Source organism: Syngnathus acus, chromosome 6 (assembly GCF_901709675.1).
Source record: "Syngnathus acus chromosome 6, fSynAcu1.2, whole genome shotgun sequence".
Lineage (NCBI taxonomy): Eukaryota > Metazoa > Chordata > Actinopteri > Syngnathiformes > Syngnathidae > Syngnathus > Syngnathus acus.
Window position 1 is genome coordinate 6617978 of NC_051092.1, and position 24218 is coordinate 6642195.

The 24218-nt window shown below is 41.9% G+C and overlaps 2 protein-coding genes across 3 annotated transcripts; both read right to left on the bottom strand.

Annotated features, from left to right (window-relative positions):
- Nucleotides 1–5665: 5665 nt before the first annotated feature.
- On the bottom strand, nt 5666–15496 carry csnk2a2b (casein kinase 2, alpha prime polypeptide b). Its single transcript, XM_037255386.1, has 12 exons — nt 14553–15496; nt 13537–13648; nt 11165–11266; nt 10350–10400; nt 10212–10271; nt 10054–10137; nt 8426–8536; nt 7968–8069; nt 7798–7898; nt 6746–6894; nt 6490–6570; nt 5666–6256 (listed from the first exon to the last, which is right to left on the bottom strand). Exons 1-11 carry the CDS (start codon nt 14654–14656, stop codon nt 6497–6499), a joined length of 1050 nt encoding a protein of 349 aa, XP_037111281.1. The 5' UTR covers nt 14657–15496; the 3' UTR covers nt 5666–6256; nt 6490–6496.
- A 2262-nt stretch (nt 15497–17758) lies between these two features.
- znf319b (zinc finger protein 319b) lies at nt 17759–24091 on the bottom strand. Of its 2 annotated transcripts, none has more exons than XM_037255383.1 (4): nt 23708–24091; nt 23128–23226; nt 20075–23017; nt 17759–19675 (listed from the first exon to the last, which is right to left on the bottom strand). In XM_037255383.1, the coding sequence occupies exon 3, from the start codon at nt 22969–22971 to the stop codon at nt 21142–21144; it is 1830 nt and encodes a 609-aa protein (XP_037111278.1). In that variant the 5' UTR covers nt 22972–23017; nt 23128–23226; nt 23708–24091; the 3' UTR covers nt 17759–19675; nt 20075–21141. The 2 variants fall into 2 exon arrangements, with proteins under 2 accessions (XP_037111278.1, XP_037111277.1); XM_037255382.1 differs by having other exon boundaries at nt 23097–23226; nt 23708–24090.
- Between the last annotated feature and the right edge of the window lie 127 nt (nt 24092–24218).

Consider the following 24218-nt stretch of genomic DNA (forward strand, 5'->3'; position numbering starts at 1 on the left):
CTAAATTAATTAACTAATCCCTCGTGATCATGTCTGAATTTCCAATGTCCATATTGACTAATCGATTTATCTGTTGAAATGTAAATTTTGGCTGGCGTTACATTTCCTTGTAAAACAATTCACCTCTCATCAGGTCTTCTTTTCAAGTAACACTTAACACACTATGGCAGTATAGAGAAGTCTAAAATAGCACTGGTCAAAAAGTTTTTCCATCCATCCATCCATCCATCCATCCATCCATCCATCCATCCATCCATCCATCCATCCATCCATCCATCCATCCATCCGTTTTCTGTACCGCTTGTCCCCACGGGGGTCGCTGGCGTGCTGGAGCCTATCCCAGTAGTCATCGGGCATTAGGCGGGGGACACCCTGAACCGGTTGCCAGCCAATCGCAGGGCATACAGCGACGATTCACACTCGCACTCACACCCATGAGCAATTTGGAGTGCTCAATTGGCCTGCCAAGCATGTTTTAGGGATGTGGGAGGAAAGCGAAGTTCCTGGGGACAACCCACACAGGCACGGGGAGAACACGCAAACTCATGAATTCATTGTAAAATGTGGATGCTATAGCATTTTTTTTTTTATCAGAATAAAATGATGTTGAATAATCATCTCTCTGTGTTAACACATTTAAATTGCTGAGGGAGTACCTCCATGTGCTTGCTCAATGATTGTTTGATAGATGTGTGTAACGTAGACAATGTGTAACGCCCTGATGCATCACTTTGTTCAGCAATGACATCAGACACCGAGTGACGCTTGCTTCCCTCAGCGCCTTCCTCCGTGTTGTCCATCTCAGCTGATCTTTTTCCCTCCATTTTGACATCCCGTCCCATCTGTCACGTCCCATCCATGCATAACATTTTACCTTCTTTGCTCCCCTTTCATCTCCTTTCCTTCTTTTGCCTCATCCCCTAAATTACAACTGCTTCTAAAAATACCTCACCACAAAAAGACCTCTTCATCAGTTCGTGTCAGTGTTTGTAACATGAAGCTACCTGAAGTGCACACGCGTGTGCGATGTCACTGTGGTGATGTCAGAAGGAGGTGGACTTTTGGCTTCGAAGGGTGATTGGCTGATCTTCTCTCCTGTTCATGTGTGTATCTATAAGAAGGCTGCCGTCCCAAACTGATGACAGTATTTTATTGAATCAGGCCTTAACTTCATCATCATCATCATCATGGCTACTTTTGTCCATGTAAGTATGCGGACATATACGAGCTGATGTAAAACGTTTTATACGATTAGGAAGTTAGACTTGATGCTTTTTCCAATTTGCGCTTGTTAATACCCGAATAAGTTGTTTCATCATTTGCAGTCCAATGTACATGTGATGTGTTTTTCACATATGTAATTGGGCAATTGTTTGTGAGCACCATGATCAAATGTCAATGCTGTAAGAGTGGAGGTTTAGGTTTCTGTTGGAGCAGGTGATTAAATCTACTGCCATTCACCCTGTCCATGCAAAAGGGAGGCCCATTCATGCGTTTGATGTACATTTTACATAACTTGCTTTCAGGGTGGTTTAACTTTGTTACCACATAATGAGGTAATGTGATTTAAAAAAAATGATTCATCCTCAGTTTGGATTGACATATTATGTTTTGTATTGTGGTTGCAATTTCTACCTGATCCTTCAGGGGGGACTTAGTGTAAAACACTTCTTACACTATCACGTCACAGTTATAGAACTCGACAATGCAATGAAAAAATGTTTCAAAACATCTAACAGCCCACAGCTGTGCCACTTACATCATCCTTTGCAGTTTAGTCATATTTATCTTATAAGATAGCCATAATATAAAACATTTTTTTAGAAATACATGATAACACATGCAGATTTTTACATGTTCAGATTACTTACTGACTTGCTCTGACAAACCAATCAGATAATGGGAAAATGCCATTATGGGCCAGCTTGCAAATTTAAAATTTGATTGGACAAAGAAACAGCTTATAATTACTGATATAGTACTAAGTTACTTTGGCTAGAACTACTAGTTCTGAAGGCCCTGGACAGGTTCAATTAACATGACAATACATTAGGGCTGAAATTTGACTGGTAGGTTAAAGCTAATGTCCACATGCATTGAGGCAGTGCAGCAAAGAAAGAGTGTTGGGGAAAAAAAAGACGTTTTTTTTTTTATTAACAAATGACAGAATTATTATCATTACTTTATTGAACACATTAAAGTAATGTGTAATTGTGTACCAAGGGCACAGGTTTTTTTTTTTTTTTTTGCATGCATGCATCTAGGCTCAAAAATGTATTGGATCATGTTAAAAAAAAGACAATTTCGTGTCCCTTAACACTTTGCCCTTTCTTCTTTCTGTGTTGACAGTGTGCATCTTGTTATGCGCACAGCAGCGTTCAGCCCCTGCACATGTTTGGCAAATGTCCAGATCGGGGCAACTATATGTCATTCTTTACTTACCGAGGTCCTCGCTATGCCCCACGACCACGCCTGCCTCGCCACGCTCCAAACATGACGCTGCGGCAGATCTGTCACATGCTGAAGCTGATGAAACAGGTCAGGAAAAGAGAAGCTGCTGCAGCCAGGTTAGGATCAATACAAGTCGGTGAATTCTATCTTGAATTATGAATTATGGTGTATATTTAAAACAGCTATTTGATACATAACAACACGCACTGTATTGATGCACGCTTTTAAAACGTGCCGAGTTGTCACGGATCAAACGTATGGCCCAGGCCAGAACCAGCCATTAAGGGGGTCTAACTCTGTCCGTGAGATTGCGACGCAACTTTTCAATAAAAGTAACCATTTTTGCAATTTTCCCCACTGGAGGGCGCCCTAATGACAATTCAAATGACGATTTACCACTTACCGTACTGGCCCGAATATAAGACGACCCTGATTATAAGACGACCCCCTCTTTTTCAAGACTCAAGTTTGAAAAAAGACTTTTTGAACACCAAATCTAATTTTTATACAGAAGATAATTACAGTACATCTGAAACAAATGATTATAACAATATATTCGAGAGAAAAAGCATGTTATTTTGCCTCATTCAAATCTATGAGTAATAGATGTTTTGTTGTTGTTGAGGCCAAGGGAGTGTACAGTAAATAATTAAATAGTGTCATGTCACCACAACAAACATTCAATCACACTTGCTTCTCTAATTTCTCAACCTCTGTGTCCGGTTTCTTGTTCTTTACAGGAAACAGTCGTGTGCCGCCCCGACACCGGTCTCCTCCGGCACCAAGTTGGAGAGGAAATGTATCCCGAGCTGTATCAGACACAAGCGCAATGTAAAACGTGCCTGCTGATCCACTAGTCCTTAATGACCAACTTTACCCTCAGCAGAAACCTTCTTTTTTTTGGGGGGAAATCCTACTTACTCTAACTATCCCTGAAAAGACTTTTTAAAATGTCCATGCCCCGACAGCATGGGAAACAGTTCATGTAGAGCCAATTTAAAATCAACTTCCCTCAAGTATGCCAGAGATGGGGTCACATTTGTAATGGCTCTGCTTTGTTCGCAAACCATCATCCGATCAGATGCTCTTGTGTTCGAAACAGCAATGGATCTGCTGGTTTTTGGGTGAAAGCTAATGAGGAGGAAATCATTTGCCACTCTTTTCGCATGAAGTGTTGATTGTGTTAAAGTGTGTGTGAAATAAATAAAATAGGTTGACAAACTTCCTGCACTGTCAGTCTCACATTTTATCTTATTTATATGTAAACATAAATACACCAAATTGTTGCCGATTCAATTACCGTATTTTCCGGACTATAAGTCGCTCCGGAGTACAAGTCACACCAGTCATAAAATGCATACATAATAAAGAAGAAAAAGATATATATAAGTCGCACTGGAGTATAAATCGCACTTTTGGGGGAAATTTATTTAATAAAATCCAACACCAAGAACAGACATGTCATCTTGAAAGGCAATTTAAAATTAAAATAGAATAGAGGCAACAGGCTGAATAATTGTACAGTACGCTAACGTTACGATACATGAACAACAAACTGAGAACGTGCTTGGTATGTTAACATAACATATTAAGAGTTATTCAAATAACTATAGCAACAAGTTTTCCAAACCATCCATGTCACTCCAAATCACTAAATCCAATGAAATCTTCATCCTCTGTGTTACTTATAAACAACTCCGCTAACCCCGGAAGTAGAAGATGCGGCGCTTCCTCTTCTACATGAGTATAAGTCGCACCACCGGCCAAACTATAAAAAAAAGTGACTTATAGTCTGGAAAATACAGTAATTTCATATGCAGTGGTACCTTGACATACGATTAGAATTCAATTGTTCCACGTAACTGAATCTCCATCCACCCGTCCGTCCATCCATGATCTGAACAGATTCCAAGTGCAACTGAGAAAGGAAGACCTTTATCTTAGACAACTGCTGAAGATGGAAGAAGCTGGAATCAACAGCACCGATTACCCAGTCAAATTTAAAAACACTGTTGAATTTAAGACTGTTGGCTTTTGATAAGAGTGGTCTTACAGCTTCTGAGCCTGCGTACATACAACAGAAATCATTCAGATCAGATCATTTTACTTCTTTTAGGTGCTGGTCACAGAAAGGCTGTGATTATCAAGCTAATCACCATCTAGGTCACACTGTTGCGAGACAGCAATCCAGACTCAACACTGCAAGTCAGCCAGGGTTCAGCTGTTTGCTAATCAATAGAATACGCTACAAAATATAATAGTATAAAACCATAATGTAATATTTATTTTGAACAATAATATATAATATTGTTTCGCCAGATCTATCACTTTTCATCCTTCACACAGCCACTGGAAATAGAAATGTAATTCAGTCACGCGGGAGCGCTCATGATTTCATGACACTGTGCGCTGGCACTCATGACAAATGCGGTCAACAACAAAGAGACAACCCGGTGTGTGTTTGTGTTAGGTGTACATTTGGGAGTCAAGTCACTTTTTATTTGATGGCTCGAAGCTCAAAGAGAACCAGTGTTGTTGCACACCCGACGACGTGTGTGGTTGAGCATTGCTAGACGTGAGCAAGTTGTCGAGAAGTAAGCCAAAGCTCCGGTTTCTTAAGTGAAGTTGATACATTGGTGTCACGCTCACTCACTGACAGCAACCACAACTAATGATTGATGACCCGTACAAACAAGCTTGTTCCGTATCAGAAAACCTTGGCACGTGCATCGTGCAAGTACGTCACACCAAAAACACTTTGACAATGTCAAACTATGATAAACGCTTTCCATACAGTACTTTTTGTCAGAGTAACAATGAAATTGTTTGAACACGTATGCAACATATGCTAAATTTTAGCAGAAGGGTAGTCAGAGACATTTAAAAAGACCACCTTGACTATTGTACATGTTTCTTTTCATTTTATGGACGAAGCACGGCGGAACGCTCACATTGAATTTTGGAGGTTTATCAGCATTTGTTTGTAAATTTTTATTTGCCAATGCATGTAAATTGGCATCATTTATAGGCTTGTGAGTGTCCACTGTAGTTTTAAGTTTAGCCCAGAGAACAGAGCTGATGGTGCAGGCCTTCGATGCATTCATGTCACCTCTTTCTACTTGGTGTAGTTTGCATCATTGCAGGATTGCATGCAATTCCTTGTTCAATTCCTTTAGACATTATACAAAAAAAAAAAAACTCTTGACAGGCAAAGTTCATCTAAATAAAAATCATTTATTTTTCATTAATATTATTATCATTCTAGCTAGAGAGAGTCCACCATGCCACCTTCAGAACTGGAGTAGTGCTAAGACATTTGTCTGTCAGGGTAAAAGATGGCAAGGAGGGCGGACAGAGAGATGGGTGCATGGATGAACGGGGTCTTGGGGAGAGGGAGTGGTGGTGGCTTGTACGGGGGTCACACTCCTGTCCATCTTCCATGCTGATGCAAACAAAGAGGTGGGACGACATAAAGGAAGGATGGAGACATGGAGAGGGAATCTTTAAAAGTATTGTCCTTGTACAAGAGACTGACATGGGAGGGGGTCAGGTGGTGAGCAGCTTCAAGCTCATTGGTCAGACTGCTGGACAGGACACCAGAACAGGCCAATCACAGACTGATACAGAGGAGGAGGGTGTATGTATACCTGCTTGCATGTGTGTATGTGTGCGTGTCTGTTTGCACATATCTGCGAGAGTGTAACTGGTCAGTCACTTTGATCCATTGTCACTGTACACTTGTCAAAGTTACTGTCACAACCGCGGACAAAGTTGAGGTAACAAACATCCTTCTTCTTTCGACTCTCTGCAGAGAAAGAGGAGAAATGACACAAGGGAACATATTAACCCATTTCAAAATGTAAAATAAACAGAGTGCACAGAAATCTTTTCATGATTGGCTGTTTGAGCTAACCTTTGACCTGATATCCCATAATCTAAAATTGTGACATCAAATGATTTTGTTTAAGGGCCCATTCATTCCCAAGACGTTTCTAATGTCGCCTTCCCAGATTTTGTTCTATTGTATAGAATACACACCTTTGTTTCATCGCGCCGTGGTGTTGCCACTGGAAACCATGTTGTCAGAGTTGGACAGAGACTGCTCCTTGACAACTGGGTCTGTTGTAAGTTACAGCGGTTAGTGTTAATGCATCCTGGAGCGCCACACTGACAAATTATTGAATACCAACAATACAGCACAAGCTAAAGAAAAACATTCAGGGACACTTCCCAGTGTCAATGCTGCTCCAACATTCACACTGGGGTCTAAGGATGGAATGTGTGTGTTACTGACAGAAGTAGGGATGCTCCATGGCCTCTGTGGCTGTCAATCTCTGTTGGTGGTCGTAGCGTAGCAGCTTGTCCAGAAGGTCCAAAGCCTCAGGACTCACTAGGTGCTGGTTTTCGGTTTGCACAAACTGCTCCCAGCGCTTCCTGCTCTGTCTGAGATCATGCGCAGCAAGTAAGTAAATGAATTGGCAGAGGGTTGTCATTATTGTACTAGTGCCACAACATTCACAAAATAACCTTGTCTGATTTGATATCAATTTATGTATACACTCTGAAGCACTTAAGCAGCAGTTATGCACTTAGGCGAGTGGTCCCCAGAGCTGTATGAGGTTCATTTAACACTGATTCGCAACGTAAATAAAGACTAACTATTTTATGTGATGATCCCCCGTTACTTATTTTTTCCATGTAATTCTACATTTGAAGAGTACGGCGAATTTAAAAAAGTCGACACACCCTAGTTCAAATGCTAGGTTTTTGTCAAGCAAAAAAATGAGAAAATGTGCTGTGCCAATAGGCGAGTGATTTTCATGCCTGTCGATGTTTACCAGCTGCTAGTCAATTTAGCTACAATCCCGGAGACTCCAACTTCACAATAAAATGTATATCCGATCTGTTCTCGTCCTCTCTTTTGTTATCATTTTGTCTTGTCCGACGTTAGTATTTCCTATCGATGTATTTAACTGCTGGCAACTGAATTTACCCCGGGATCAATAAAGTACCTATCTATCTCTTTGTTTTTTTTTACAAGGAAACAAATATCTAGCTATTATTTTGTAATTTAAAATCGACATGACTCAGTAAAATAATCGTTTTTTTTTCAGCTTCACAGAAGACTATACACTCCATGCGATAAAATGATGATGGTACACAAAAGTAGATAGCATTTTGGGGTTTACTCAGTTGGTCTTCATGATTTCATAATTGCATAATGATGCCTAGAAAACACACAGCCGTTTTCAGGGCATCGGACTGTTTCAGCTTGCACAAAGAATGTTCCTGTCCATGACAAATTTAACTACAAACTAGTTAAAGTGAGAATTCTGGCTGACTTACTGTCCAAGCAGATCTTTGAAGCGTGGATCCAGTTCGATGTGGTATTTACGCAGGTAGCCGAACAGCTCATCTGTCCCCAAAACCTTGGCAATTCGCACCAGCTGCAAAACGGACTAGTCTCAGGCAAACAATCAATCTCAACGTCTGAGGTGCCTCGGTGAGAGAGTTACCTGGTCATAATTGTCCTGCCCGTGGAAGAAGGGCTCTTTCTGGAAGATCATGCTGGCAAGCATACAGCCCAAGCTCCACATGTCTAGACTGTAATCATACATCTGAAAGACAGAGTTCAAACAATAGCAATGGAAGCAATTCCTATCAGCTATGTGAACAACACAAAATCTCCCACATTTGTTTTGCCTTTTGTCATACACTATAAGGCGTGCAACGATAGTAAAGGAAAAGTGCAATAACTGCTAAACCAAAAATGGACTCTTGACATTAAGCATCTTGCTGTTGAGTACACTACAAGCAATAAACATTTAATCTCTATTATGCACATACATTTATTTTGCTATTGCACATGAATTTATTATATGCTGCACAACACTAATTTACGTAAAAAAAAAAAAAAAAGAGGGGGGGGTCAATACTAAAATTTCTTTCTAAGCCAGCACGTTACGCGCCTTACCTGATAATCCACCAGGAGCTCTGGGCCTTTAAAATATCGGGATGCCACTCTGACATTGTACTCCTGGGAAGGGTGATAGAACTCTGCCAAACCCCAATCTATAAGGCGTAGCTGAGGGGGGAATAACACTTATTAAAATCCAGCATTCTGAAAAATATGGGAAGTAATGTCGAGTGGTCAATTTTCTCTATTAAGAGGAATGTAATGGAAGTCCTGAAATGTCTCTTAAACTGACGCTTTGGTGGCGATTTGTTGCCCCCTGCTGGACATGTTGCAGTGTATAATTTGAAGTGCAAAAATGGTGATTCCATCCTACATGCGGGAGCGTGAATGATTTTCAAACCATTGAAATGCTTTTTAATAATTCGTTTTTAAAAATGTTTGATAATCATGTTGGGTGTGTTGATAGCATTGCAATAAACAGTGATAATGCATTGACAGCAAGTCAGTAACAATTTTGTTACATAAATGCCCCTTTAAACACACCGAGGGTCGTTTGGATATCGTTTTAAGAATGACCACACATATACTCAGTTCTTCTCATAAATTACTTGAAATCTGAATTGATTTTTTTCTATCTCTGTCAGCTACTTTGTCAGATCTTATTCATCGTGAAAAATTCCACCATCCACAACAGCATTCTAGTAGTATTCACCATGAGTGGTCGGACCAAAATTACATCTGCTGTTATTTTGAGGCTCGTCCTCCCACACTATTCACAGTTAGCGGAACTCACATAACCAAGAAGAGAGAGAATATTCTCTAACATGAGTCAAAAAGGCAACAGAATGAGAGGGCAAAAAAAAAAGGCTTTGAATACAGCAGGCCCGTGCCACTGATGGAAAGAACCTACATCTTCAGTAGTGATGGGCAACATGGACAAAATTTAGGATACTGATAAAGTTGGAAATATGGTTAATTATTGTTGTAAAATAATTAACCGTATACTTTATTTCTATGGCTTGGCAATGCACGGCGAGCAGACGTGTCTCACTCTTTTTACTGCCTGTAGTTTGTGACATCACCACACCGTGCAATCTCCGTCGGATGATAGTCATTGGCTGACTTTAGGGTATCTGGTTGGTTGGCTTGCGCTGCAAATCAGCGCAAGCGTGATAAATTCACATAGTTGCCAGATATCGTCTTGACTTTCAGGTTTAGTATTTTGTATGTACAGTAGTCGTCTGACTTGTATGCGGGTAGCGTGGGATTGATTCCCGCTCGGTGACGGCGTGCATGTGAGTGCAATCGATTGTCTCTGTGTGTGCCCTGCGACTGGCTGGTGATCAGTTCAGGGTATAGTGTGCCTTTCGCTCAATGTCAGCACCCCTGCGACCCTGAACAGGATAAGCCGTGTTGAAGATGGATGGATGGATGGATGGATGGATGGATGGATGGATGGATGGATGGATGGATGGATGGATGGATGGATGGATGGATGGATGGATGGATAAATGTACAGTCAGTCCGTCATCTGGACTCATAAGACACCATGGCCATTTTTCATTGGTGCTTCATTAAGTGTGTGTGTGTGTGTGTGTGTGTGTGTGTGTGTGTGTGTGTGTGTGTGTGTGTGTGTGTGTGTGTGTGTGTGTGTTACTGTGTGTAATTAATAGGAGACTGCCTACCTTTCTCAACTGGTGGTCGATCATCACATTGTGGGGTTTGACATCTCGGTGCATGATTCCCATGCTGTGACAGTAGTCCAGGGCCTGGCCAGTGACAAGTACAGACCAAACATTAATAATGACCATACTGACGAAATCTACTAAATGTCATTTCTCACCTTCAGTAGTTCATACATATAAAAACGGATATCATAGTCAGTCAACTTCTGGTATAACTCCTGTAGGGGTGAGAGATGAATTTGTCATTTGAAAACATCCCAACATTGGCCAATATTTAAAAAGGTGACCGTTGTTACCTTGAAGTCTGTGTTATTGATGCATTCAAAGACAAGTGCTGGAGTTCTGGACTGTGATAACATGACAAAGAGAAGAAACAGCAACTATTATTCAGAGTGATGAAGAAACTGGTGTATGAAAGAAACCAATAGATGCTTGTCCACCATCTACGAGAATTCCCCCCCCGCCAGAACACTGAGAAGTAACACATTTGAAGGTGTAAAATGACGAAATTTGCTAAAATAAACTCAGCAACATTTATGTAAACATTTTAGTATTGCAGACTGACGACCACATGTAGCTTTCCAGTGTTGACAACATTGTACCAATAATGATGTTAAAGAACGGACACACAAAAGTGCACTGACCCAACAACTGTCATTTAAGAGCCACTGTGGAACCTTGTGCCCAATTGTAAGCCGCAAAAACACCCTTAACTATTTCTTAAAATGCATTCAGGATGAATTTCTCACAGTTCATAGAAGTTTCATTGTCCGTACAACTGAAGCAAGATGAAACACTCAGACCACTAACATTCTGAGAGGTCACAACGATCCCTTTCGTAATGTGGTTGTATTTTGCAATGGTCTTGTGAAATGATTCTCCTAAGTGTGCCGTGAGATCTCTAAAGGTGTGCGGTGAGAAATGATCTGAATTCACTTAAGTGGTCAGAAAATGATTTCTTAGTTACTATGTATTTATAGCCATCTATCTATGCCAGCAGCTTACAGCGACAGACAGAACATGACGTCAATGAAAGGAGTGTAAAAATTCAAAATCCACATGGTTGCACTCAAAATTTACACTATGGATATAATTTCATTTGTTAACTCACCACGGGGTCTTTGACTGTGTCCACCAGACGGATGATGTTGGTCCCACCTCTCAGATTCTCCAAGATCTTGATCTCACGCTTGATCTTCTTTTTCTTAACTGGCTGAGATGTGACATGGGATGGGGAGTTGGGGAGTGGGAAATCACATCACATGTCACTTTTGACTCCTGATGCTGAAGCTGCTTATTCAGCTGGCCTGCCTCTGGCCTGCACGCTTCAGCATCATACTGTCAAGTCACTCAGACAACTCTCGCAGCAAAAATGCCGTTTAGGTGCGGCGGATCTCAGTTCGTAGGGCTGCTCAATGAATCGAATTTTACTCATGATTACGATTTTTAGCTCCAGACGATCTCAAAAGTCATATAATCGAGGGCAAACGATTATTTGCTGTTTTCGTTCTGAGATGTCCAAGCGCAACTCAACCCCTACGCCCCCGCGTGTGTGCAGAGTAGAGATCCAGGCCATATTTAACAGGCAGTGTTGTACCTTAACGCGTTCAACGAACGAATGTTCATGAAGTCGTTCATATTTTGGACGAACGTAGGCATTTTTGCTCCGTGAACGAGCTCATTCTGGGGCCAATGAATGATTTTGAACGGCAGTTTACTTTCGTTCAAGGATGCCAGGGTTTCTCTTAGACGTCAAAATAAAACCGTGCTAAATACACTGGAAACAAGGCAAGGGGGAAAAGGATTTGGCCACCAACAGTGGCACGGCGCGCGCCTCATCAAAATGCGACGAAAGCACGATGTCAGAAGCGCCATTCGATGAAAACTCACGTGTCGCGCGGCGAGCATCCCCACTCGCCCTTTCTTGTCAAACGGTATCATCATCCTGTGAGAGCATTCAGGCATTTGGCGTTGAACCACAAATTACTCTTAATGAGATTGTTTCTGTTGTTTTAGTAATTGATGTACCTTTGCACTTTTATGTCCCAAATTCTAAACGTTTTCTGGTTCTTTGGGCAAGCAAGACATCAATTTGTGTTTGCGCATTCTGGACCACGGTCATGTTTTTGTTTCAATACATACGGAAAAAGACAATTCAAGCAATTTTCTCTTGTATTTAAGATTGTACAGCGATAGCACCTAGATATTAGTGTGAATGGAATGGGTGAAAACAATGAGAAAATGCCAGAGGGTAACACCGCGAAGCAACTTTTTTTTTTGATTGAGGGAAGAGAAGAATTATAAAGTTTTAAATTTTAGAACCATAAACTTAGTTCATAAAATTACGAACTGAACAAGTTCATTTTAAAATTTGTTAACAGAACCTTGAGCTAGTTAGTGTAGAAAATGAACTTTCCCAACTCTGTTAATAGGAGAGTGTTTTTTTTTGTTTTTTTTTAATATGTTCAATAAATAGTTCCAGTCATGTTCAGCAAATGCTTTTCCAATTTCCAAAACATAATTGTGATTACTATATTGAACAAAATAATCGCGATTATGATTTTTACCCATAATCGAGCAGCCCTACTAGCTGATATTATTTTTGCTGTCATTTGTATGTCAAAGTGCATCCCCGGACATGGCTGAGCAGAGCACATTGGGAAAGAAAACTCAGAATTGCCTAATTCACCACTCCTTTTCTAAATGGTCTAGCGACGTGTCTTCGAAATTGGGACAGCGTGAGTGGAATCATTGTCAGATTGTGTTCCATACGCCAAAGAGCCTGGTGAAAGTCACTCAATAACAACCAAAGGTATGCGCTTCTGAGACGCAAATACTTTGCAGAGCGTGCCTGTCATGTGAAACTGCTGAACATTCAAAATGTTCATTTAGTAGGGACTGATACTTCCAAGAGGAAAAACTTGATTTCAAAAAAATATTTCCTTTCCATTATTTCTCTGGTAATTAATGTTATTAATTGTATTGTAATTGGATCTGGGTTTCAAAGCCTGTTTTCAGGAGAAATACAGAAAGAGGAAAATATGAAAGGAAAAGTTGTTCTGCAAGTCAATTGCTTTTCCTTTATGTAAAAATGAAAGATTTGAGTAATCTGATTCCTATGTGAGAAAAATACAGATTCTAAGGCCATATTGCCTTTTTCAAGGTTGTACATTGCAGGTGTCACGCAAAACTTTAGAATTGAAACCGTGTGTCATGCAATCTCACCAGAACTCAGTTCAGTGACTACCAAGATTATTTTTGCTTTTTCTTTGGCTTCTTGAAACTACTATTCCAAAACGACAAGCCTTAGAAAAGCAGTTTAACACAAGAAGAGAACAATATAGACATCTCTCATGAGGGTAGCAGACTGACCGTTTCATGCACTGTCAAACTACTTTTCGCCCACCTTCATCATGTGCATCGTTATTTTAAAAAAAGAGGAGAGGTCGTTGCAATTTTCTCTTTCGGATCAAACATGCTCACCTTCAGAATCTTGACCACCACCTTCTCGTTGTTGGTGATGTTTATGGCCTCGAACACTTCACTATACTTCCCTCTGCCCAGTTTACGTACCAGCTGGTAGTCCTCTTGGTTGCTATGGGGACAGACAGAGAATCTGTGCAGTGTATGCATGTAAGCAATAGTGGAAAAAATATCTTTAGATCCGGAGTGAAAGCCCATCCAACCATCCTTTTCCTACACTGCTTGTCGTCATTTGGCTCAGAGGAGAGCTGAAGTTTACTTATAATAATTTATTTAGTATGTTAAATGCTTATTCATTTTTTTAGACCAAACCGAACTAACGGTTTAGTCATTACAATCCTTCAGAGGGAAATGTAACTCACACTGCAATACTGTACATACATACTTTGTGTTGCACACATGCAGACATTCCAGGCCAGATTCTGAGTTAAAGAGGCACGCAAACTACTTGGCGAGAACTGGAAGGGTTAGGGTTGTCTCCAACAACTAGCTGCCATATTCTCATTATTGGCAAGAGCAAGACTCGAACCTGTGATATTCAAATTTACTAGGAGCATAGTGGCGCAAAATAAGTAAATTAATTAAAAAAAAAAAAAAAAAAGCATTTCTCAATAATATGACTGGTCACACAGGTGCAAAGGCCACCATTAGTGGGCAGTCTGGAGCCCTGGGGTACACCCCGGATTGGTCACCAGATAGACAACCAACCATTTATGATCCCATTCACATCGATGGATAATTTATACCATTCAACCTATGGCCAGAGCAAATTTGAACCCAGAGCTATGAGGAAGAAGAAAACAATATGCTTTTGAAAAATGTCTTTCAAAGCATAAATCTAGCAAAGTAGCAAGGAGGATGGTGAGAGACTGCAATGTGGTGTCATCACACCCTCGCAGCAAGAAGTGTAAAAATAGACAACCATCCACACTTTCCCTAACAAGCAGCCATTATGTGCAGTGTTCAGGCATCACATGCATGCTATTAAAGACAACCAGAATAAGAAATGTCCTCACTTCCAGTTGGGTACGTGGGCCTCGTAGTCCCAGTAATCCCGGCTCTTCAGTGTGTTGACATCGACGTACACACGGGACTTGCTACCGGCCACCGGACCCGGCATGGCGAGACCCGTGGCTCGGAAGCGGGGCGGTCACGGGACGGGAGATTGGTCACGGACAATGTTGTGTGGGTTCCGGTTGTAGACCAAGATCAGGATCGAAGCTCGTAGGTGGGTGATAGGTGGACGAACGGGCCAGCTAGCTTCCGTCTGCAGCAAGTGACGATAAAAGGGGAGCGGGCGGAGAGGAGCTCAAATGCCCGCCCTGCAGTTCTCCTTCACCGGATTGTCAGATACAACGTTCCCGATGGGGCTAAGAGAGGAAGTCGAGATTCCGGAGAGGAGCGAGGAGGCATCGGGGTGATGAGGTAGAAAAGACAGCGGCTCCAAAAGTGGCCACCGAGGATTGGTGTCAGTAATTTCAACACCGCTTGGTTAAAAGTGAGGGGCTACTTTGGAGCCACGGGCCCTGAATATAAAACGTTAGGGGGTAAAGCGATACGTTTCCTGTGCCAAATGGAGGGCAGTAACCCCTCGGTGGTCCACTCTTAGCTATCAATCAAATGTTGATTGGCGATGTTGATCAGTAGTGGGGTCGAGCTCCGGGAGGGAGCGAGGGGGTGGAGTATCGGAGATCGATGTTGTAAGCTAACGTTAGCGAGCGATGCTACTTGAGCGCGGAGATGTCGCACAGACGAGGAGCGCTCGCCGCCGTGCACCACCTGCAGCGGATCCCGCGTCATCAGCGACCGGCTGTGCGGGGAATGAGCGCTTCGAGAGACCCCCCCAGGACAAGACGGCGGCCGACGAACTGTGGGTGTCTTCAGTGGCCACGGTCCTCCCCGGTCGACAGCACAGGAAAGGGGAGCGGAGCGAGAATGAAGAGACGCTAGCGCCACCCGGAAGTGAAAGCCGATGACTACGGGGTTGAGATTGAGAAGTACAATCACCGGCTAAACTGCTGTGTCATAGCGACCCCTTGTGACCAGGAAGGTAAGTCTCCCAAACAGGACCGAAAGATAGTGCTAAATTTCCTATTAAAATGAACAGAAATCTCATCAAGCTGTTCAAAAACACATTTTTTGGTAATGTGGTTTATTGTATGAAACATTAAAATAGGCATCTGAGTAAAATTTCAGCATTATCAGACAGACCATTTGAAGAAGATTCCAGTCACATAAGTATAATTTTCCTGTGTCAAACATGAATGAAGTTAGAACTTTAAAAGCAGTCAAAATACACCAATTTCTGGCCAAATATCAATATGAGTCGAAATTTTTTGTAGTCACTTTTAAACTTCCATAACTTTCTTAATCATTATCCTATTGTGAATAGACTGTTATCATTGGAAAGCTTGATAAACATTTTTTGTAATTATTTCAAATTAATCAGGAAAGCAATTCCAGCCTTTAAGCAAAACATTAAGTAAATGTCTGCATAACAAAGACCTTAATTTGAAAATACCATTGACTATAATTGAAATTTACAATACAAACTAATATGTTAATTTGAAAATACCATTGACTATAATTGAAATTTACAATACAAACTAATATGTTGGTAAAGTAATATTGATGAAGTAAAATACTTCAAATAAGATAAAAACAAGGACTACTATGGTTGTTCATATTTTCCTAATAGATACCATGCATAGAAAAAAATTATTAAGAAGCAAGAGTGAACGGAGTCAATTAAGGAACAAAAGTTAGGGGCTATTTGCAGTTGTTAGAATTCATGAAATTAGCATGTTTGGCTTCAAACCATCACACCATGGCATAATTTCCGGTGCGACTCGATCACAATTGGTGTCTAAAGACACATTAAGCCTGTCCGAATTGGCCACGGTTTATGTGGTCCACGGAGGCTACACGAGGAGCCTTTGAAGGGGTCAAAAGACCCAGTCTGCTAATTGCCTTTCTAAAATCTGGAAAGCACGTGCGGTCGGGCGAGTCGCGCTGGAACTGATGTCATGTAGCTGAAAATACGGCCTTCGAGGACACAACCTATGATGAGGGCCATTAAGGAAAAAGTAATGTGCACTCAAATGTTTGGAGAAGGTCCAATTAAATTCACCTCTAACAATTATAGTTTAGGTTTTAGGTTCATTCAAAAATGTCACCACAAACCTTATATCACTTTAAGTAGTGTTCTATTACACTATACTATTATGAAATATTCTTACACAAGTTGCTGTGTCTGACAAAAGTAATTTTATAATGACAAGTTGAGGACATTCTACACAATTCAACACTTCTAAGTTCTGTACACTTTAGAATAATTTTGAGCATCTTAAGTATGTAGACTGACTGATCTTTGATACACTGCCATGTTGATTGTTATTGCCACCTTCTAAATTACTACTCTCCTGCGTTCAATTCGGTCATTTGAACAAAACGGAGATGGATGACAATCGCAAAGCGAGATATTTGAGTAAAATAGCCACATAGTCTACAACCTTTTTGTTCATCTTTCCTAAGATAAACATCCAAAATCAGCACCTGTCACTCAATATTGTTATAGGTGTATGATGTCAGACATACAGATGATGGACATAGAGGCAGAGGAACCCACTTCAAGGTTTAAACAGAGAATTTGTCACAATATTTTAATACAGCACTCACTGTAAATGTGGGGAAATTCATGGAAGAACAAAGAAAATTTGCCAGATTAGTAGAAACAGAAATAGATCGCGAAGTCTCTTTAGCAAATTTGCATGTTATGCATTACTCTACCTTGACAGATGTCACCAGGCGCAAGAGTTTTTTTTGTTCCAACACAAAAAGGATTGGGAATCTTAAGGACAGCGGCTGTCTTTTGTTCACCCTCTGGGCTTTAAATTTGTAAACAACGCAGGTGGCGCTCAAGTGTAAAACCTGGCACGTCGAGATTTTTGCGCTGCTGCAAACCTTGTTTAGCGAGTTGGGAATTTGGTAAACCGCTGTGCAAAATGCTGGCCGTTCCCGGGTACCGAGGGCGTGTCAACGATAATGCACCTTACAATTTGATGGCTAAAGGTTGACTAAACTTCACCCCTGGTGGAACTAGATCAAAGCGCCGGGAGTCTAACGCAATTTTGGTCAACACGATTGAAGTGCATTTCATTTATAATTATGACAATAGTGTGCATGGAAACCTCTGAATCACTGCAGAAATCAATTCATTGAATGCATTATTTTTATCATCTTTATTGTATTTCTCCCAAAAACCTCTCGGGCCGCGGCACAGCTATGGTTCACACACAAAACGTACTATCGGGGTGAAAGGCAGGCTCAAAGTGCCCAATTCATAGCGGTGATCTACTAACTCCCGAACCGACTTTACATGATTTGCCTGTTGAGGTCTGCTTGCAGTTCCTTATAAACTTTGCACACTCGTGAATTTTAAAGGGAATAAGAGGAACTGCTTTGAATGGCTGCAAAAGTAAGTCTGCTATGTTCGCACCCACAACAGCGCAAACCACCCGTTTTTAACCATGAGCGCCTCTGCAAAAATACCGAAACTTGGTGTAGCCCACACCTTTTGCACAGTAGGACCGTGCTCTATGTGCCAGAACTGCGCTGGGCACGAATATAGAGCCCTCTATGACAGACAAAAAAATTTTTCTACAAGACTACGCTTTCAGATCTGCTGATGCATTGCTCAATGACAATTTCTGTCAGTATGTATTTCCTTTTTTAAACAAATAGTCTACATTCACACACTCAAGATGGTTGTCATTAGGTAACCTTCAACAATCACTACATGCCGGGTGGGGTGCTGTAAGAGAACGTGTTTAACTGATTATAACTCACGGCCAATGACTGACAGAGGCCCTTGTTAATAGTAGTGTATTTTCAGTTTGCTGCCCCACATAGGGCTACAGTTCCCTGGTGATACCCCTAACTAACTGGACTACACAGGGCAAAAAAAAACAACAACCCACAAACAAACATCTGTTAAGTCATTTAAAATGGTGAGCAGGAATACAAAAAACATCTTTAAATACATTTTCTTGAAAGACATTTTGACAAGTTCACGCATCACATACATCCACTATGTACAGTACTGACCTCTGAAGGAAACTTCAATAGACTGAATACTCGTACTTATTGAATGTCAATATTATCATTTTCCATGTGTGGGATCGGCATTACACGTGTATTTAGGAAAGAAACCACACATACAGAACTATTTCCCTAGAAGTGGAACATCCTCAACCACTAAAATCTTCACACTAGTCAATTTACAAGAGCTATTAGAAAATACTGAGTTATCTTTGCATTTCAGCTGTCCTGGGTCTTTCAATTGTGAGGGCCCAAAAAACATTTAACACCAGAATTATGCAAATTAGGAAGTGGAACTATCAGGTTGAACATTTTGTGGTGGCAAAGAAAGCAAAAGCAAATGTCTGTCATCAAGTGTCAAAGGAAATGACTGCTCGTGTATGTTTGTAGCATAGTTATTGTAATTACATAAGTGGAGCCTCATTTGATAACATACAACTGCCTATTTATACAGTGTCCCAAAAGGTAACTAGAGTAATTTATTGAGTATCAGAGAAACAGCTCCGTATGCATAATAGTCCTTCATGTAGTAAATATAAGGCAAAAAGCTTTAGGCCAACACACCAATGAAAAAATAAACAGCCTAGTTTTTACAACCCAAAGTTGGCGAGTATGGTAATCTGCAAATGACAACTATAATTCTTGAAGAGCAAAAGCCATATTTTTTGTGACAGTTAAAAAGAATGGCGGTTTCTTTGTTGCACTCCTGTGACAAGAGGTCTGAAGCGGATGTTCAGGTGGGAGGATATTATGGAATGCAAGCTTCCAAATCCATAATTTGACATTTTGGCCATTTTAGTACAAAAATATTTGTGGTGACGCTTGCAGTGGTGTGCTTATGAATGGTGGAGCTAGAAACTGCTTTCTGTTGACTGGTAAAAAGCAAATTGTCTGCATTCTTCTGTCGTACAATGTAATGAATTGAAGTGGCAAAACACTAGAGTTCAATTTAGTTCAACAGTCCAGATGAGGATTCAAAGATGTATTTTGATAAATTAATCGGCAAATTACACTGCCTGGTAGTGATGGAAAAATGAAGCTTCGAATTTGCTTCATGAACCAACATTGGGCTGAAGGCACACTGACGTGCTATTTCTTAAACTCCTTCAAGAGTGCCCTCTAGAGGAGTCAATGAATGTAACAACTGTTTTATGAAGCAGATGTCAAGCTTCATTTACCCATCACCAAGTGTCTGGTAGGTACGCTACGATATTCCAACATTTACATAGCAGATGCAGCTATCACCCTGCTGTAAAATCAACAACATGAACATGCCTTATCTGATCACAACACACCTTAGGAAAATCTGAGTTTTGTGATCCTTCCCATGTGTCCCTCGCTCTACTTTTTTTGGTACCATACTGTGCCACTGAAGTTGGTATCCCATCAAAGAGTGCCAAAAAGAGATCATTGATTACCGTGCAATTTTTGGTAAAACACACACACACAAAAAACCTGTACTTTACTAAACCGGAACACAGTGTTGTACCTGAACGCGTTCAATGAACAAAAGTTCATGAACTCGTTCGTATTTTGATTGAACTGAATATAGTGCATTTTTCCTTAGTGAACGTTTTTGTGAACGTGCTCATTCTGGGGCCAATGAATGGTTTTGAAGGGCAGTTCATTTTCATTCGACAGTGCCAGGTTTTCTCTTGTCAGACTTCAAAATAACAGTCCGCTAAACACACTGTAAACAAAGCTTAATTAGGCAGGGGGAAACGATTTGTCAACCCCGGCCAGTCGCACGCTGCTGCGTATGCCATCAAAATGCGACGTGTGCTTGAAAAGGTATCATCCTGCGAGAGCATTCAGGAATTTTAGGACACGTTGTAGTGCTCTCAATGGCGCTGACCCACGAGTTAGTCTTAATGAGATTGTTTTTGTTGTTTTAGAAATGTATTTGGGCTTTGCACCTTCACCTTTGCACTGTTATGTCCCAAATTCTAAATATTTTCTGGTTCTTTGGGCAAAGAAGTTAAGAACTAAAACATTCACTAAAGTTAGTTCAAGCAAATATCATGTTACTTTACATTGAGTACGTCATTTGTACATCCTTTGTTTCCTACCTCAGTCTGGCACCTATAGCTGATTGATTGCATTTGCACATTCTGGACCACAGTCGTGTTTTTGTTTCAATTGACAATTCAAGCAATTTTCTCTTATATTTGAGGTTGTAAGGTGATAGAAGCACCTGGATACTAGTGTGAATGGAATGGTTGCAAACAATTAGAAAATGTCGATACGTCACATCTTGCAGCAACCTTTTTTCTTTTTTTTTTAGGGTAAGAAAATAACTATGAACTTTTCATTTTTGAAACATTGAACTTAGTTTAAAATACAATTCAATTATGAAGTATGAACTAAACAAGTTCGTTTTAAAATTTGTGAATTGATCTGTGTACTACAAAGTTCGTGTAGAAAATTAACTTTCCCAACACTTCCGGAACAATACTACTCGGTAGAAACATGCTTGCAGGGGACAAAAAGTTTTCAGGGATTCAGTTACATGCACTGGGGCACAGGGTAGTCCCCTCCATCAGCTGTGTGCTGTACTGTGTGATCCTGCAAAGAGCCCAAGTCACTGAAACGCTCACCACACCAAACACACTTGAACTGTCCTTCTCTCGAGTGCGTGTTCTGGTGTTTGGTCATGTGTTCGCGCTGTTTGAAAAACTTGTTGCAATGCTCACACTTGTACGGCTTCTCCCCCGTGTGAACACGCACATGTCTGTTGAGGTCTGAGGAGTATTTGAAGCGCTTCTCACAATCGGGACACTTGAGCGGCTTTTCCCGGGAGGGGTCGCAGCGATGCTGCACAAATTCAGAAGAAGAGAGGAAGCGGCGGTCGCAGAGGGAGCACTTCAGGGGCTTTTCTTGGCAGTGAGAGTTTTGGTGGCGCTGCAACGTGGAACTCTTCTTGTAGCCCTTGCCGCACACGTCGCACTTGTACGGCTTGTCGGGCACGGTGTTAGGCGACTCGCCACACTTGTGCCTAAGTAGCTCTCCCGATTGGCTGAACTCCTTCTGACATGAGGCGCACTTGAACAGGTTGTCCATGCCGTGCACGTGCTGGTGGTAGAGAAGGTGCGAGGGTTGCATGAAGCCCATGTCGCACAGATTGCATTTGAACGGCCGGTCGGCCGGGTCTTTGTGTGTGCGGCGGTGGCGCACCAGGGCGTACTGCTGTTTGAAGCTCATCTGACACTCATCACAGTGGAACGGACGCTCCTCTGAGTGCGCTCGCTCGTGTTGGCGGAGATCGGACGGGCGTTTGAAACCCTTTCCGCAGGTTGCGCAGCGGAAGGGCCGAGAGCCTTGCGGGTGGCAGGGATGGTGAAGGAGCTCCGATGACTCTTTGAAGTGCAACTCGCATAAGTTGCATTTGAATAAGTGCTCACCAGAATGCACGTACATATGGCGCACCAGATGGGAACGGTGCTTGAAGCTTTTCTCACAAACGGCACACTTGAAAGGACGTTCGTTGCTGTGTGTCCGCTGGTGGTGCTGAAGGTGTGACGATTGGCTGAAAGCCTTGTCACACGTGTCACATTTAAAAGGCTTCTCCCCTGTGTGCACTCTGTCGTGACGGGTGAGTTCTGACAAGTGTTTGAAACCCTTCTGGCAAACAGAACATTTGTATGGGCGGTCGCGGGCTGACGGGAAGGGTAGAATGGATGAGCTACTGGTGGCCGATGCCCTAAGACTGCTAGCTTGCTGGGCATTGTTTGCCGAAGAGTTGGAGCTCATGCTGCCGGAAGAACCGGGCCGGTAGGTCTTCTCACATATTGAACACTTCATCGGATTGTTGCTGTTATGGGATGAGTGGTGGTGAGCCAGAGAGGTTAGCAAGGAGAAGCCCATCTTGCAGAGGCCACATACAAAAGGCTTCTGTTCTACTTGAACACATTGATGCTCTAGTAAGTCAGTGGCCTGGTGAAAAATCTTCATGCACTGGGTGCACTGGAAGGACCTATCCTGACTTACTATGCATTGGTGCTCGTGGGGGTTGGCTAGGTGGGAGATGTCATGTCCACAGGCCCCACACTTGTGTCCTCCCTCAGTTCCTACCTGCAAGGTGGTCTGCTCGGTTGGAGTAGAGTGCTGCTGACTGTGCTGCCCACTCCCATGCTGCCCACTCCCGTGCTGCTGATTCCCACTGTGCTGCTGATTGTGCTGTCCATGCTGGGTCTGCTGCTGCTGTTGAAGAGATGTTGACTCTTGCTGCAGGACAATTCCATACACAGCACAGCCCAGAGAACTTTCGGCTCCGGGAGGCATGGCGTGAACCACCTGAGGTTGAGAAACACCATGCTGCTGCCAAGCTTCACTCATGCGGGCTCGAGTGTACGGGTTCAGTTTGACAGCAGGAGTGGCCCAGCTACAGCAAGTAAAAGAAACTGTTAGCTAGTAATAATGAGAAAATGTTTTGGTGTGTTATGACAGAAAAACAAACTCACTCCATGACTGCCAAATACACTGAAGAACTACCTCAAGGTGATTTCTGAAGGATTGATGTTGTAAAGGTGGCAACAGCGATGTTTGTGGATAACAGGAAGAAAATCCAGCACGTTCACGTTTGTGTGGCATCTGTGTGGACAAGATGGCAGTAGCAATTCAAATATTCATACGACAGGCTGACTTCATTCATTACATTTATTCAATTGTTTAAAATAAGCCAGTAAATTAACCTTTCAACTTCCTCATGATATTAATTTGATTTCTCTTGATCAATTGGAACCTCGCCTCAGGAGTACCAAGCACGTTAGCATCACAAAGAGATGCGAGTATAATGACGAACCACCATGCGCACAGCTGAGCAAGTGCCGTATATTGAATCGATCAGTCGTGGTGCCAGGCTCTTTTCATTGTTAATTGCGCGAATAATTGGCCTAATGTGATTAATAAACGACAGCATATGGGAATCTATGAACGTCTCCCCAAAACGACAGCGTAAACGCGATTAGGTGAGCAACATTAGCTTTGGCAACACACAGGCTCAAGCAACCGACCCGCATCGGACAGGTTTGGTCGTGAGACTAAAAGCCGTCACACACTTCTGTTTACATACCTGGCGCATTAAAAATGCTACTTTGGCGTGCATCAGATATTCAAAATAGCATCTCCATCTTCTCATCTGCAAACGGCGCTCGTATGCTCTCTTGTCGAAACACTGAAGCTCCAGGGGCCGACGCAGTCGAATAAAGAGATTTTGTGGCTCACTAACAGGTTGTGAGAATCCAGTTTCGTTTTCCGAAACGGTTACCGTGTCACATGTGCATTTATTTGGCTAAGACGGGATTCAGTCGCTAGTGGAGAACGTGTGCATTACGTTATCAGTCGCTGGTTAGCTTCTCTTTTAGCTCCCCCGTGTTTTTAGCTAGCTTGCCTTCTGTCCGTCCCCGCACACGGGAACATGAATACAGCAAGTACGAGAGCACACATAAAAACGGACCTGAGTGTGTGCGCGCGCGTGCGAATCCAAATTATTATTGTCCCTCATATAGATTACTGTCTGTTGCATGTAATACAATACAATACAATACAATACAATACAATACAATACAATACAATACCCAACT